The sequence below is a fragment of the Cupressus sempervirens genome, chromosome 5 (assembly GCF_028749045.1).
Source record: "Cupressus sempervirens isolate cs-2001-9-10 chromosome 5, ASM2874904v1, whole genome shotgun sequence".
In the NCBI taxonomy this organism is placed as follows: Eukaryota; Viridiplantae; Streptophyta; class Pinopsida; order Cupressales; family Cupressaceae; genus Cupressus; species Cupressus sempervirens.
In genome coordinates this window covers 266,019,722-266,035,482 of record NC_143122.1, presented here as the reverse complement: position 1 = coordinate 266,035,482, position 15,761 = coordinate 266,019,722, and the positions used below count along the sequence as shown (strand labels likewise).

The 15,761-nt window shown below is 36.5% G+C and overlaps 1 protein-coding gene across 2 annotated transcripts; it reads left to right on the top strand.

Moving 5' to 3' along the window:
• The first annotated feature begins 6,153 nt into the window (after positions 1-6,153).
• LOC149555573 (transcription factor ABORTED MICROSPORES-like) lies at positions 6,154-12,837 on the top strand. 2 transcript variants are annotated; one of them, XM_089829690.1, is made up of 10 exons: positions 6,154-6,214; positions 8,117-8,236; positions 8,353-8,556; positions 9,906-9,984; positions 10,070-10,138; positions 10,234-10,893; positions 11,373-11,621; positions 11,972-12,142; positions 12,242-12,323; positions 12,622-12,837. In XM_089829690.1, the coding sequence occupies exons 1-10, from the start codon at positions 6,204-6,206 to the stop codon at positions 12,639-12,641; spliced, it is 1,665 nt and encodes a 554-aa protein (XP_089685816.1). In that variant the 5' UTR covers positions 6,154-6,203; the 3' UTR covers positions 12,642-12,837. The 2 variants fall into 2 exon arrangements, with proteins under 2 accessions (XP_089685816.1, XP_089685815.1); XM_089829689.1 differs by lacking the exon at positions 12,622-12,837 and having other exon boundaries at positions 12,242-12,462.
• Positions 12,838-15,761: the final 2,924 nt, after the last annotated feature.

The following is a 15,761-nucleotide window of genomic DNA, read 5'->3' as shown; positions in this document are numbered from 1 at the left end:
TAAGACATTAAGAGTCTTGGATCCAAAGATACCAGTAACTAATAAAAACATTAAAAAAAAAAAAACTTAGTCTTCATTTTTCCCCTTCCCCTTTGCATGTAGTAGGATCTGGGCCCAGTCATCGGCAAGGAACTTGGAAAGCAACTTATGGTCCTCCATATCCAAGCCCGCATCCTCCTTTTCTTGTGCCAGCAATTGAAGGGTAGTGGCAACAACATGGGTAACTTTAAGGCCGAATTTGGAGAAGGTAAAGAACCCCTCCTCCAAAGCTTTAACCCTTTTTTCTAGGTACATGTATCGCTCCTCCATCACCTCGGTCCCATCCTTAGGCCCCGCTTCACCCTATGTAGCATCCTCCTTCATTTTTTGCACCTGCAATTTATCCTACAAAACTTGTGGGTTAGAGGAAACCTTCGAATTATCCTTAACAGGGGATGAAATGGTTATGGGGGAATTATCCCTCTTGTTGTTCTCCTCACAAAAGGTAATGGGTTTGAGGGAGAAGCTGGCAGACACATGGGTGGTCTCAATTTTCACTACTTTTCCAACAGACGCCTGGGTTTGAGTATCATCCACCGAATCGTCCTTAGAGTTAAAAATTTTCTCCCCCTCCTCATTACCATCATCCTTCTTTGATTTGGAAATATCTTCCTCCTCCCTTCTATCACTATTATTTCCAAAACTATCTTCCTCAACCTCCTCAACTGGGTATCTAATGGACTTTTGTTTGCTCCTAGCATGGGTTTGAGCAAGCCTACCAGATCTTCTCTTAGCTTTACCCCCAGTTTCCTCCCCTGAATCCTTTCCAACGACCTCCAACAATTTTTCAATTTTTATCTTCTTGTTTCCCTTCTATTCCATGACTATATCAGGTTTTTTATTTTATTTTTATTTTCCTTACTAGGGGATGGCATGGGGGTATGAATTTTCGTCCCTGTACTTGAGCTCGGGGGGGAGTTCTGACCATGGCATGGGTTTTCCACAACCACCTCTCTAGGGGGGCACAAGGTGAGGTGAAACTGATAAAGGTGGAAGATTAAGCCTTGATGAATTATGGTGAAATTTAAACCTTACTCCTTTTTTCCCTAACATTAGTAACCATGTCCTCAAGAGAATGCAGTAGCAAAAAAGGAATAGAAATGAAATCCCTATTTCTAAATTGGTTCAACAGAGGGAAATGGTAGGAATAGCATACACCAAACCTACCCTCCAGCATCAGATACCTCATAAGGACTAGGCACACATCATCCCAGGGGATGCGTAACTTGTCTCTCTTGAACCCTCCTCTATAACGAATTAGCTCCTCATCCTCCACGAAGAAGCTATTCATGCTGGCCTCATCAATAATTTTGGTAACCTTTCTCCATTTTTTCCCCTTCATGGAGAGGCCAGTCACCATGGTGATAACTTCCTTAATGACTTGGAAAGTGATACCATTGATGGTAACCTTCCTATCACTCCAGCTATTCACAAACTGGAGAGCGCAATTCTCATCGTACCTAGCCATCGACTACATGTAGGGTAGCCATTCTGTCCTTAAAATTCTCAATTTTCATTGGTTCGAACCAATTTAGGTCCCCCCCATATCAATTCCTCCAATTTTCAACACCCCTTCTTCAGTAATACGCATATGAACCTTTTCAGCTTCAATCTTTCTACAACTACTCTCCACCTTAAGCCTTTTGAAAAGATGTAAATAAAATGTGTAGACCTATGCTTGATGAGCTCCAAAATCCCATATAAAGTTATTATGGGATTCGTGAATGTGTAAAATCATAATTTTCTCACCTCGACGAATTCTGACATCCTGATTAATAATATCTTTCGTACTTCCCTTTGGAAAGTAATTTGAAACTTGCAATGGGTTACCATAATTATAGAATAACATTTCTCTTAATTCATAATCACTCCATTTTCCATTTGTAAGGCCACGTCTGCTCTTTATTTCCAAAATGCAATAGTTTAATTTAGCGACCGAAATTGCCATATTGCCAAATTTGGCCTTACATTTAAAATTTGTAGACATCATCTTGAATTCTTCCCACCTTTTTCATTGGATATCAACAACCTTATATCTTCGTTAAGATTAGCTAAATTCTCCCAACACATAATTACCATAGCATTAAACCCCATGGTAGCTGCCGCATCTGCCACCTAATTGCCCTCCTAGTAGATGTGCTGCAGGTGGGCTATTTTCATTTCATTCAAGATTTTCTTGATATCCAAAATGATATTTTGAATCTTCCACCCTGATCTAGCCTCCCCCTTAACCAAGTCAATCACTAATTTGGAGTCCCTTTCTATTGTTAACTCCATAATTTGTCTTTCCCTAGAGAGTTGAAGACCCCATAATAATGCCATGGCCTCTGCTTCATTATTGCTACCATTCCCCACCTTTCCTACATATACCAACAACACATCACCATTCCTAACTCGCAACACACCTCCGGCTACTCCAATTCCTCCTTTTGCAGCACCATCAAAGTTCAATTTATACTGTGTTATGGTGGGGGGTCTCCATCTTGTCTGTTGTCTCCTTCTCATAGTTGAGTAATCAAAAAAGAAGAAATCCTCATGATAGCCCCAATTTTATGCCACAAGGCCTTCAAGTCTACATGGCTCCTCCTTTGGCATTTTACATTTAGCCACTCTTAAATTCTCCTTTAACAATTTGTTCATTATTCCAAATACCACTTCCACTATCTTACTTTCCTCCCTAAAAATTCTGTTATTTCTTTCTTTCCATATGTACCAACAAACATATGGTGGAATAATATTCCATAAAAAAACTAATCTTGGGTGATAAAATGGACAATCCCAACTCTCCACAAACTGTCCCAAGTTATCTTTCATAACCCAAACCACACCAAATATTTCCCATACCTTAGTCCAGATCCCTAAGGGTCCATTTGGTTCCTAAAAGATGACAGGAATTGGCTTTTTCAAAACTTGGATTTAAAAATTTATGCGTTTGTTTCAAAATTTGCAAAATGGAATTAGCATATGAGACTTCCAATTTTGCCTCAAAACTAGGTTTTCCAACTTCCTAAAAAAAGTAGGAATTGAAAATCAAACCTGGTTTGTTTTTTAAGGAGTGTAAAAACATTAGATTGGACTACTTTTTGAAATTTGCCTTCAACTCCAAGCTTATGCATAAAAATGTGTCTTCACACGCATCTTCCTAGTGAAACAAAGCATTTCAATAAAATCCCAAAAATCAGAATGAAGATATATAAAACCTTGACTTGGCTAAACCAAGATTTGTAGAAATCCAAGTTTTTTAAATTCCACGAACCAAATGGACCCTAAAGCAAATTGGCATTCTAGGAAGAGGTGTGAAATACTTTCTTCCTTTTCTTTACAAAGACAGCAATGGTTTGTTATATAGAATCCCTTTTTTTTCAAGTTGTCTAATGTTAAAATTTTGCCATGCTGAACCGTCCACCAAAAGAAATTGATTGTAGGAATAAGGTTAGTAATCCAAACCTTATGCCATAGGATTGGACAAGGGTCCTTACTAAAGATGAAAGTATATGCTGATTTTACAATGAAATTACCATTTGGGGTTAAGTCCCGGGCCATAATATCCTCTTGAGATAGAAAGGGGAGTCTCTGTTCTTTTATCAATTCTTCCAATTCCTTTAGGAGAACAATATCCTCATGTGAGTAGTTCTCCTTATGAAGCTTCTTCCACCTCCTCCCCTGATTCATATAGTCCCCAACTTTTCCCCCTACATCCACTTTAAGAAGTTCCATTAGTCTACTCAAGGCTAACAGTTTCCCATCCATACACCTGTCTTCCCAAAATCTGATATTGAATCCATTCCCCATAATCCACCTCAATCCTTCTCTTAGTAAACCTCTATTCCTAACAATATTCTGCCAAATCTTTGAACCTCCTAGGAGGTCATTATTATATAGGTTCCACCTAAAGGAGGTGTTAGATAAATACTTAGCCTTCATGATATTTCCCCATCTAGTGTTTCCTTCAACTAGCCTCCAGCCAATGTTCATGAGGAGAGCTTTATTGAGATCCCTCAACCTCCTAACCCCTAACACCACCTTAAATTTTGGTTTACACACCACCTCCCAGTTGACTAGACTCAATTTATTTTTCTCCTCTATCCTTGACCACAAGAAATTCCTTTGCATTCTCTCAATTTTCTCCGCCATGTTTTGGTTGATTTTGAAAATTGATAAGAAGTAGATAAGGATTCCTTGAAGAGCAGTAGTGAGCAGTTGTAATTTTCTAGCATTACTTAATATCTTCCCTTTCCAACCTGCAAGCTTCCTTTGAATTCTCTCCACTATTGTATTCCAGAATTCATTAGTTACTTCCTTAGTAGTAAGGGGTAGACCAAGATAAGTGTCTGGGAGGCAAGCGGATTGGCAATCCAAAATTTTACTAATCCTTCTTTGAAGCTAGGCTTTAGTATTAAAGAAATAAATCTTACTCTTATGGTAATTCACAGGCTACCCTGAGCTTTCTTCATAATTATGTAAAATTATCTTGCAAGCTTCTGCCTCCATAAGTGAAGATTCCCCAAATAGGAAGGTGTCATCCACAAACTACTGTATAACCTTAGTTTCAGCATTAGTAGCTAGTTTAACACCTTTAACACAACCCGTATTAACTAGTTTATAGAAAGATCTTCCTAAAACTTCAATAATAAAAAGATAAGGAGAAAGTGGGTCACCCTATCTTAAACCTTTCTCTGCAGTCAAGTTACCCCAAGGGGAACCATTTAGCAAGACAAAATACTGCACTGAGTTGACCATCATCGCGATCAGGTTTATAATCCTATTGCTAAATCCTATTCTTTCCAACACATCATGAAGAAAGTCCCAATTGACCTTATCATACGCTTTGGATATGTCCAACTTAAATGCCATCCCTGGTTGCCTATTCTTTTTCATAGAATGGATAACCTCATGAGTGGTTATGGCCGCATCCAATATCTGTTAAAGATGTTTAGATGTAGAATTTTATATTTAAAGATGTTTAGATTTAGAATTTTATATTTAATCTTATTATGTTACAAATATTTAATCATGTTTTATAGAATTGAAGAAAAAATAGATTGAACATCTTTAGAAAGATAAAAAAGATATGATAGAAAAATAGTGACTATTGACCCAAAAAAAACAAACTAATTACCATAGATCTACATGAAACCAAAGAAACAATTATAACAATCATGATAAAGAATAAAATATAATTAGAAATAAGATCTAAACATTATCATAATGAAACTATTATAAAACTTATTTATAAATAATTATTATAAAACCTAACATAGATATATTTCCTTTACCCTATATCTAAAATAGAACATTTATAAACATCTTTGAAGCCATAATTAGTCTTTTTAACATCAGCTTTTTACCTTCCCCTCCATGATGGTATGATGATAAATTGCACTTAAAATTGATGAAGTATAAATTTTATGGTGTAGATTAGAATCCTCCGAAAATAGTATCACTGCATAAAATTTGCAGATAATTTTATCAATATTTTTTTTATCATATTGGTGTAATCAACGTTAGCTATAAATTGTTTGGAACCTAAAGATGCATCAGCATTTCAACAATTTTTGATGAATGGCAAATTAGAGTCATTTGACCACGGAATTCTGTATTGAAAATCAAGATTCATGATCAAATTTGTTTTTGGATTAATTTGGTCGCGAGGAATGTGAATTGATAGAACCGAAATTATGAGGCAAAAACATGGAGCTGAAAGAGAAGCATGAATGAATCTGCGATATCCTCCTCCAAAAAATTAACAGAAGAGGCAAAGTACACACGTCATGCCATTCTTTTCAATTGGATGTATTTGAATTTTGCAGTAGAGGACGAATAAGTAAGTGGCATCTCAGTACATTTTCTATTTTCGCAGCATCCAGCATTTATAATCAGTTACTAACGGAACTGTTGCATTAACGAACATTAATTGGAAAATGTTAAGAGACAAAACAGAAAACAATATGATGATGAATCATGGTAATTATTCCTACTTTATTTTTACCTTTGTCAAATAACAGAAGATGCAAATTCTTCACACCTTCACTGCCTGCCACCTACTTCTCCCACGCAAAACAATGCCTTAACTGTTACTCTTCCTTATATTCTTCCTCTGCCTCGCCCATTCTTGGCTGTTTTAAAGTTCTCATCATCAAAAGCGGGAGGAGGAGAAGCAGAAAATGCTTGAAAGGTGAGGTTTTTTGGTTGATTTTAATGGATTTATAGTGTTTTCTGTGTTTGTGATGTGATTGTGATGACGGTGATGATATTAATCTTGATTGCCGTTAACGATTGCTTTCATGATCAGTAGAAAGGTTGGAATTTGGACAAAAAATGAGAATGGCGGCACGGATAGACAAAGGCATCTGCTTCCACTGTGGCAAATGGCTGATTGCGTAGCACGCGTACTAACAGTAATTGTTTCCCTGACAGATCCTTTCTGAGAGGGGATTCGCGGCACCAGACAGAGAAAATATGGCCGTCTTCTCTCCAGAATATTCTTATTTCTTGTTCTTCGGGCCCCACTGGTGGCTGATACGGCAAATTCTCTTCTTTTCCCTTGTGATTCTCGCTTGTCGCACCGCACAATTTGAGAACGTGAAATTTCTGAGCGATTTGTACAGAAAGCCCCTGATAAGCCCAAACCCTGATTAGAACAAGGTTAAAGTGAGAGTTTCTAAAAGCTTGACCTGAATTACTATAATCGGCTCATGTCCCTGCCGGATTTCCACAAACGCGGCATAATTATGATGGCAAGATATTCTTGAATTCTTGTTTTTTCGATTAATGATTCAACCCCCTTGGTTGTGTAGATACGGAGAATTGAATTCTTCGCGCTAGCTTTATATTTTTCTTGATCGGACCAGACTTTTCGCTTTGGAGTTTTCTTTAGTTTTCACAGATCGGTTGAGAGGCGAACCTAAGATTTCTCATGTGCAGATTGGGGTATTCTCCTGTAAAACTATCAGCCCTCTTCTTATCTATGGCGTTTTCATAACTTGCAAATCTTGTTATGAAGATAGTTACGCCCCTTTGCTCTGAGGATGCAAAGATTCGAATTCCCGACCCTTAACCTTTGCTCTGGATATGGGAATACTCGAAATTTGGAGCCTTTATTACTCCATAATTAGTTAAGAGAAAGAAGCCTAGGGTTTCTCGTGCATATTAGGGTACTATACTATCAAATTACAGGTTCTCTTTATAACAAAGCACTCTGGTAGTCTGCTTTACGATAGAAACATTTCTTGTTAGTATCATTTTGCTCTGGATATACAAAGATTTGAATTCCCGAACCTCCAGTCCTCCAGTCTTTATGGATCCAGCTGATTTCTGTTTCTCGAACTTATTTTGATTTTTCGTAAATTAGTTCTTAAGGAGTTAGACTTTATGTGATTTTTCATGAATTTTAGGAGTTGAACAAGTAAAGACTTTCCATTTTTATATTTTAAATGTTTTATTATCGACCTATCAGCCCTCTGTGTTTGAACTTTCTGATACCTTGCTTGTTACAGCTTCGCCTGGTTCATTTCTTTAATTTTTAGTTGCTAATTGCAATTCGACATGCTCAACCCTGCAATTAACTGTAAATTTTGCAAAATGATGCAATGATTTTTAATGTAAATGTTTTCATAGTACATTAAATTGAATCTAGAGCTTTTAGGAAAAACTTTATAAATAGATTTCATCAACACTTTAGGTTAAATTATATTACTTGATCCATTACGAGCATGCTGAAAAAGATAGAAACTAATATTTAATATCCTGATAAAATTAGATCACAAAAAGTTCAAATCAAAATTTCTATATTTTAAGGTCTGTAAATTGGAATTTTGGCTTCAAATAAGATTTTTGTAATTAGGATTTCATATATTTTTTAAAAATTGTTTGAAGTTGATTTTATCAACATATTAGATCAGATTATACTCCATTATATAATTTATTCTGAAAACGAAAAAGATCGCAAAGATTTATCTCAAATCTTGAATACAGACAAGAAGCTTTACATTCAAGTGTAATTTTTGCTCCCGTGTCTGTAATTTGAACTTCTTTCTCAAAAACGCATTTTCTAAGTCATAATTGCGTGGACGCGCAGGGGCGGATCGGTGAACATGTCAAAAGCATTCCACCTGGGGCCGCAAGAACGGCTGCGTAATCTGGTTGGAGCAAAACGCTGGGATTACCTCATTTACTGGAATATCAGCGAGGATCAACGGTATGAATTAAATTCTAATTGAAGATTCTTTATAGGTGTGTCAAAAAAGAAAATTTGTTTGCTTTAAATTAACAGATATCATGAATGTGATCATTTGCATTATTCGATTTGTGCAGGTGCCTAGAATGGATCGGTTGCTGCTGTAGTGGAGCAGATGAATCGGGACATGGATTTCAAAATCCTTTCTCAGAGTCGCACGTTTTCTTTTCGCCTCGTTATTTTGAAGGATGCGGGTGCCGGGATTCGACTGTTCAACATCCCAGAACTACTGCATGCGACCTCTTAGCAGATTTTCCTTCCTCAATTCCATTAGATACAGGGTAATTAAAACTCTCCAATTATGCATCTTTGACAAGATCGTCACGATTTATTTGCAAATATCGATGGATCGAAAGCTTCCACTTTTAGCCCTAGCACTTTAATGCATTTAATAGAGCCACCGCCAGCCCATTCTCTTAGCCATTAATTTTAGAATTTCCTAGAAGGTGAATCAACCGTAAAGCACGATTTAAATCAATGTAATTGCTAAAACCACATGACTTCCGTTTTATATATTTGTATCGTATAAGATACGCTTGGAACCCTAGTTCGGTTAGTTACAAATGGCTCAGCCCAGAGGGAATACACAACGTCTTTCCTAAAAAGTACAATTATTTAGAAGATCGAATATTATCGTAATGATATGTGTTTTAGGATGGGTTGTTACGAAAATCAGATGTTTATTCTTCACAAAATAAATTACGTTATTTGCCCAAATCACTGTTGGGATTCGAGATTGACCGTCAAACGCATGAACCTCAGTTTCACTTCAAGCTGCAGAAAGAGACAAGAGTGAGTTGAATGTACTTGGAATAATCAAGCTTTGTGCAATATTTACAACAAAGGCTACTGCGGTTTCGGACAATTCGTCAGGACTTAAAAAGAATACTGTCATTCAATGAACCTATATACTGACAGGTTTATATTCCTTGGTAGCGAAATATCTTTTCACAGTTCAAAATAAATCTATTTAAGTTTGTTTGTTGCCATACATGATTCTCCAAGCATTGTTCTCCCCAGTTGTCCTCGCAACCTTCATTCCTGGAGCTTTAAATTTATGTATGTTTTCTGCTATTTAAAACTAGTTGTTTCTTCTTCCTTGCAAATTCATCCTACTGAAAATTTCCAGTTATATTCAACCACTTAGAATGAAGAATCTTATCGTGTTTCAGGTTATTGCCAACATATCTCCATCCGAGGACTAACAGGAGGTGTCCTGGGTGCAAACTTAAATTTAGTTAGGAAGTAACTGAAACACAGGGAAACTTTTTATTTGCGATGGTCAAAACTCTTGATCATTGCAAAGAAATGTGTGGTTTTAACATATATATGATGGCATTGGGAACACCCTAAATTTGAAACATAAATATACCGGATTATACACTTACTGTAATAAGCACCACGTATGACCCGCAAAAGATAGCTATGGATTGAATCTCTAAATAGGCCATAATCTGGCGTAGCAGAATACAAAAATAACACAACCCAGTTAATCATTCAAACGGTTCGATATCACCTTCACCGTTTTCCCTAACAAATTACTATCATTTCACCTAATAGCAGTAGGTATTTGCACTTCTTTGAAAGTGAGAAGTTTCAAATTCTAATCATTATGTTAATTCGCGTTCAGGATTCAAGGACAGGTGTTCTTATCAGGGCAAGCGAGGTGGATGAACTTTCCCAACATTGCAGACCCAAACGCTGGACAGGTGAGTTCCTTGTGTCCTTAACCAAAAAGACAATAGTTCCAGTCCATGATTATTCTCACCAGCCTTTTCTTGATTTCATTGTCAGGAAGCAGTGCAAACTAGAGTCCTCATCCCTGTCCGGAACGGCCTTGTAGAGCTCTTTGTTTGCAAACCTGTAAGCCTTCAAAACCTAGTCACGTACTAGCCTCCTATATATTCTCGTTATATATTAACTTTATGTGTATTTAATTCAGTTCAACACTCTCGCAGGTTGCAGAAGACGCATCGCTTGTACAAATTGTATTGACACAGTCAGATCTGTGGCTTTCCCAAATGTATGCAGAGTCCAACAATTTGTTCGGCGTGTCAGGTTCAGCAGGCGGAGGATTTGGATCCGTGAGTGAAACGGCTAGTACGTTGCCTTGGCTTCCTGTAACAGCGACAGATTCTTCTGTACCTTGGGACTCCTCGGCTGCTGACAGGGCTTTATCAGAGTCTCAGCTGTCTATTCATCTCAACTTCCTCGGTCAACAATTGCAAGACAGTAATAATAGCAAGCCCCTGAAAAACGACTTCTTTGAAGGCTCTGCTGATTCTATCAATCATTCGGATAAACCCACTAACGATCATCCATTACAACAAGACAATAACAATATTCAGGCTGCTGTTGCAAGCCTACATATACCCATCATGAGGACCAGTTCGCAGCTCTCTAAAGAAAACCATGACAAAGAGGTGAAGCACGAATTTATACGAGCAGATTCCTCAGACTGCAGTGATCAGATGGAGGATGATGTTGATGATCAGAAATTAGTTAGCCGTTCCGGAAGAAGACATCTCTCCAAAAACCTTGTAGCTGAACGGAAGAGGAGAAAAAAGCTCAATGAACGGCTTTATGCATTGCGTGCTCTAGTCCCCAAGATCACCAAGGTATTCTTTTTTCTACAATTTCTTTTATTTCAGAAATTAAAATCCTATGTTAATATTGTTCAGGCAATCTCAATCGAATTTCATAAACTTCTCTTCTACAGTATAAAGGTAATTATGTTTCTAATATGTGATGGGTAAAATACCATTAATGCCTAAATTTTTAAAGCTTAAGTAGCTCGTGATTGTTTGCTGATAAACACTCAATATCCAAATTAGTACCACCGGTTTAGTTTGAGGCACCCAGTTGAGATATGCCCTATCCCTACGAAAATTGTTTAATGAAGCTTTGAATTTTTGGAAAATTGTTTATATGAAGCTTTGAATTTCCAAAATAAAAAACCTTTTTAAAGACTAATGAGTATTTACATTGTCTTAAGTTCTCTAAAATCTGTTTGAAATTTTGAATGGATGTCAATTGTCCTGATATATTTCTCACTATTTAATTTATTTTTAAAAAGAAAGAGTTTGTTTGAGTGCAGATGGACAGGGCCTCTATATTGGGGGATGCTATTGATTATATCAAGCAACTGCAGCAACAGGTTAAAGAGCTGCAGGAAGAACTGAATGAAATGGACATGCAAGCAGCCAACCCTGGGTCTCCTCCTCATTTTGAAAATGGTGTGCAACAGACTATAGAAGAAGAAACCCTAGCAAGATGCTCAGCAAAATCAGATGTCACTAAATCCACAGCGAATGAACCAGCAGAAGAGATGGTTCATACAATGCAGGTACCATACTTAATTCCATTTATTATATTGGAGAAGCACTGTATTATTTAAATTAGTTTATTTTAATTAATCTAACAAGTAAAAAAACACTTTCTATGGTGAGGCATTTTCAATGACAAAATTTACACCAAATTTAATTTTTTTAAAGAGAGTCAAGCCTACATTTGCCAATATTTGTCATACTATTAAATATACTGTTCCTCATTGAGATACAGTAGAGATTGTTAGGTTCCAACAGAAAATATCACACCAGTTTTCCTTCTCTTCATACCTAGCATGTAATTATATCATCTGCCCAACTTTAGCATGAATAAGTATGATGAAACTCACAATTTTGTTGGGTGGTACAGATTGATGTAAGCCAGCTGGATACACACGTGTTCAACCTGAGGATATTCAGTGAGAAACGAGATGGTGGTTTTGTTAAACTGATGCAAGCAATGGATAGATTAGGGCTTGACATTTTGAACGCCAACATTACCTCCTTCAGAGGCCTGGTTCTGAATGTATTTAACGCGGAGGTGTGTTTCCAATATCTAAACTATCACACAAACAAATTAAATTGTTAATTTCGCCATTGGTCTTAAAATGATTTTTTCTGACAAATTATGTGGTTGCAGATGAGGGACAAAGAAATAATTCAAGCAGAGCAATTGAGAGAGTCCCTGCTGGAAATGACACTGAACCCATCATCATCTCCAGGTGAGGCTGCAGCTTCCGATCATCAACAGCGTCACTTGATGCATCACACCACCTAAACTCATCATTTCTATCATTTATTCCCAACACTCATATTCTTTACTTTTCTTCTTCATTATGTGCTTTGCTGCTATTATTCATCTTCTTTTTCTTCAATGCAGCTACTGTAACTTACCCATCATGTCATTCTTGTTCTTTGGGTCTCTTTCTAGACTACATTTATTTTTCTGTGTTTTTATATTTAGTTTTCTAGATTTGAGAAAAGAAAGGCTTGTGAAATGCTTATGCTTCCACCTTGCAGTCGGAGATTATAGGTTATAAACGTCATTAACTTCATCAACAGAGACTACTTGTGTAAATATCATTATTACAAGAAAAATTCCATATTTGAAGCATCTTGTGTTTCAATGGAAATTGAAGTACAGCATGCTATCGGCTTGCTATGCGTTATTTGTATGTGTGCTCAGATGTTGCACGTGTTTGAAACTATATTAATTTTACCAACAATTAGTAACAAGCTACAGAATACGGTCTGGTAATTGTTGAACTTTAATCTGCTGCAAGTTTTTGTACTTTCGTATTTTTTTATTCGACTCCATGTTCTTTCATCTTAATGGTTTCCATGTATTTTTTTTGGGCATTACACAAATGACAGATAAATGGGATACTATACAACTGAACATTCTTCAAACCTGTAGGTGTTACGCGTTGAATTTGTTGTAAAATATGCTCTTGCATTACCTGCACCACTCAGGGTTATGTACCCTGTTCATACAATATGTCCGAGGTTTTAAACTTGAACTTACAACCATGTACTAGATTTTCTGAAACCAGAAACCATTAAGCTATTATATTTGATTTGGACATTGTGTTATCAATATATATAAACTAGCTATATATACCTCTATATATATTACGCGGAGAGTAATCGTTCTCGAGGCGCCTATTTTTATTTAATCCCAAAGTTATTTTAATCGAAGTTGGGATTAATGAAAATAAAAATAGGCGCCTCGAGAACGATTACTCTGGGCGTAATATATATAGAGGTATATATAGCTAGTCGCGGCGCAATAGGAAAAATATTTACTTTTTATTTTTTATTTTGATAAGGTTACTATAAATTTGTTAATTGATTTTTAATTAGAGTTGTATGAAGTTAGTATAAAATTATGCTTCAAAATATTTTTAAAAATTTAATATAAGGAGTTTAATATAGATTTAAAATATATTTTTTATTTTTGGGATATTGTAATGTAAAATGTTATAGTCATACATAGATATATGGTTAGGGACAAAGTTACAATTATAGTTAATGTTAACCTTAGGGATAGAATTAGGGTTAGAGTTAGCATTAGAGTTAGGGTTGGAGTTAGGGTTAGGGTTTGAGCTATGGTTAAGGTTAGGGATAGAGTTATGGTTATGGTTATTGTTAGAGTTATGGTTATGGTTTAGATTAGAGTTATGTTTATGGTTAAGGTTAGGGTTAATGTTATGGTCATGGTTAAGGTTAGGGTTAGAGTTATGGTTATGGTTATGATTAGGGTTAGTGTTAGGGTTATAGTAAGGCTAACGTTAGAGTTATGCTCATGGTTAAGGCTAGGGTTAGAGTTATGCTTATAGTTAGGGTTAGGGATAGGATTAGAGTCCAATTATGGTAGAGTTAGAATTAGGGTTAGAGTTAGGTGTAGAGTTATGTTTATGGTTAAGGTTAGGGTTAGAGTAATGCTCATGGTTAAGGTTAGGGTTACGGTTAAGGTTTGAGTCAAATATTATTTTAAATTTAATATAAGGAGTTTAATTTAGATAAAAATATATATTTTAGTTTTGGGATATTGTAATGTAAAATGTTATAGTCATACGTAGATATATGGTTAGGGACAAAGTTAGGGTAAGGGTTTGAGCTAGGGTTAAGGTTAGGGTTAGGGTTAGATTCTAATTATGGTAGAGTTAGATTTATGGTTAGAGTTAGGAGTAGGGTTAAGGTTAGTGTTAAGATTAGAATTAGGGTTAAGATTAGGATTAGAGTTAGGGTTAGGATTAGGGTTATAGATAGGGTTAGGTTTAGGGTTAGGGTAAGGTTCTAGGTTAGGGTTAGGGCTAGGGTCAGGTTTAGGGTTAGAGTATGAGTTAGGGTTAGAGTTTGAGTTAGGGTTAGGGTTATAGTTTGAGTTAGGGGTAGACAGAGCATTATAATTTGGGTTAGGATTAGGGTTAGGTTTAGGGTTTGAGTTTGAGTTATGGTTAGAGTTAGGGTTAGAGCTAGAGCTAGAGTTAGAGTTAGGGTTAGAATTAGGGTTAGTTTTAGGGTTTGAGTTACCAATAGAGTTAATTTTACAGTTGGGTTAATGTTAGAGTTAGGGTTAGGGTTAGAGTTTTGAGTCAAGGTTAGGGTTAGAGTTAGGGTTAGGGTTAAAATTAAAATCCAATTATGGTAGAGTTAGATTTACAGTTAGAGTTATGGGTAGGGGTAGGGTTACGCTTACAGTTAGGGTTAGAGTTAGATTTAGGGTTAGGGTTAGGGTTAGGGTTAGGTTTATATTTAGAGTTAGGGTTATATATAGAGAGGGTTATATCAATGTTAAGGTTAGGGTAAGGGGATTGAGTCAGGGTTAAGGTTAGAGTTAGGGTTAGGGTTAGGGTTAGAGTCTAATTATGGTAGAGTTAGATTTACAGAAAGAGTTAGATTTAGGGTTAGAGTTAGGGGTAGGGTTAGGGTTAGAGATAGCGGTAGACAAAGGGTTAGGCTTAGGCTTAGGGTTAGGGTTAGGGTCAAGGTTAGGGTTAGGTTTAGGGTTAGAATATGAGTTACGGTTAGAGTTTGAGGTATAGTTAGGGCTATAGTTTGAGTTAGGGGTAGACAGAGTATTAGAATCCTAGCTACGATTAGGGTTAGGTTTTGGGTTACGGTTATGGTTACGGTTAAGGTTAGAGTTAGGTTTAGGGTTATAGTTATAGTTAGGGTTAAAGTCCAATTATGGTAGAGTTAGATTCAGGGTTACAATTAGTGGTAGGGATAGGGTTACAATTATAGTTAGGGTTAGGGTTAGGGTTAGAGTTAGAGGAAGGGTTATATTTAGAAGTTTTCTTATGGTCACAGTTATAGTTAGGAGGGGAGTAAGGGTTGGGATTTTAGATTATATTTATTATTATATAAGGTGCCCTATATAATAATATGTATATTCCCACGCTCATGGATAAGGTTAGGGAAAGAAGTAGGACTGTGGTTATTAGTGTTACATTTAGAATTTCATTTAGGAGGGCATTGTGTGCTATTTTTTCCCCCTATTCAACCCATCACTGATGTCTGATCTGAGAGACCTTAAATGGGATAGGTTCTTTGCAGAGGGTTAACATCGCTAAAGTTGGCGGCTAACATTTTGTGTTGGCTCGGTTTCTTCATTGACCACGCTGGATCATTTTTTCTTGGTCGGGTTGATTCAT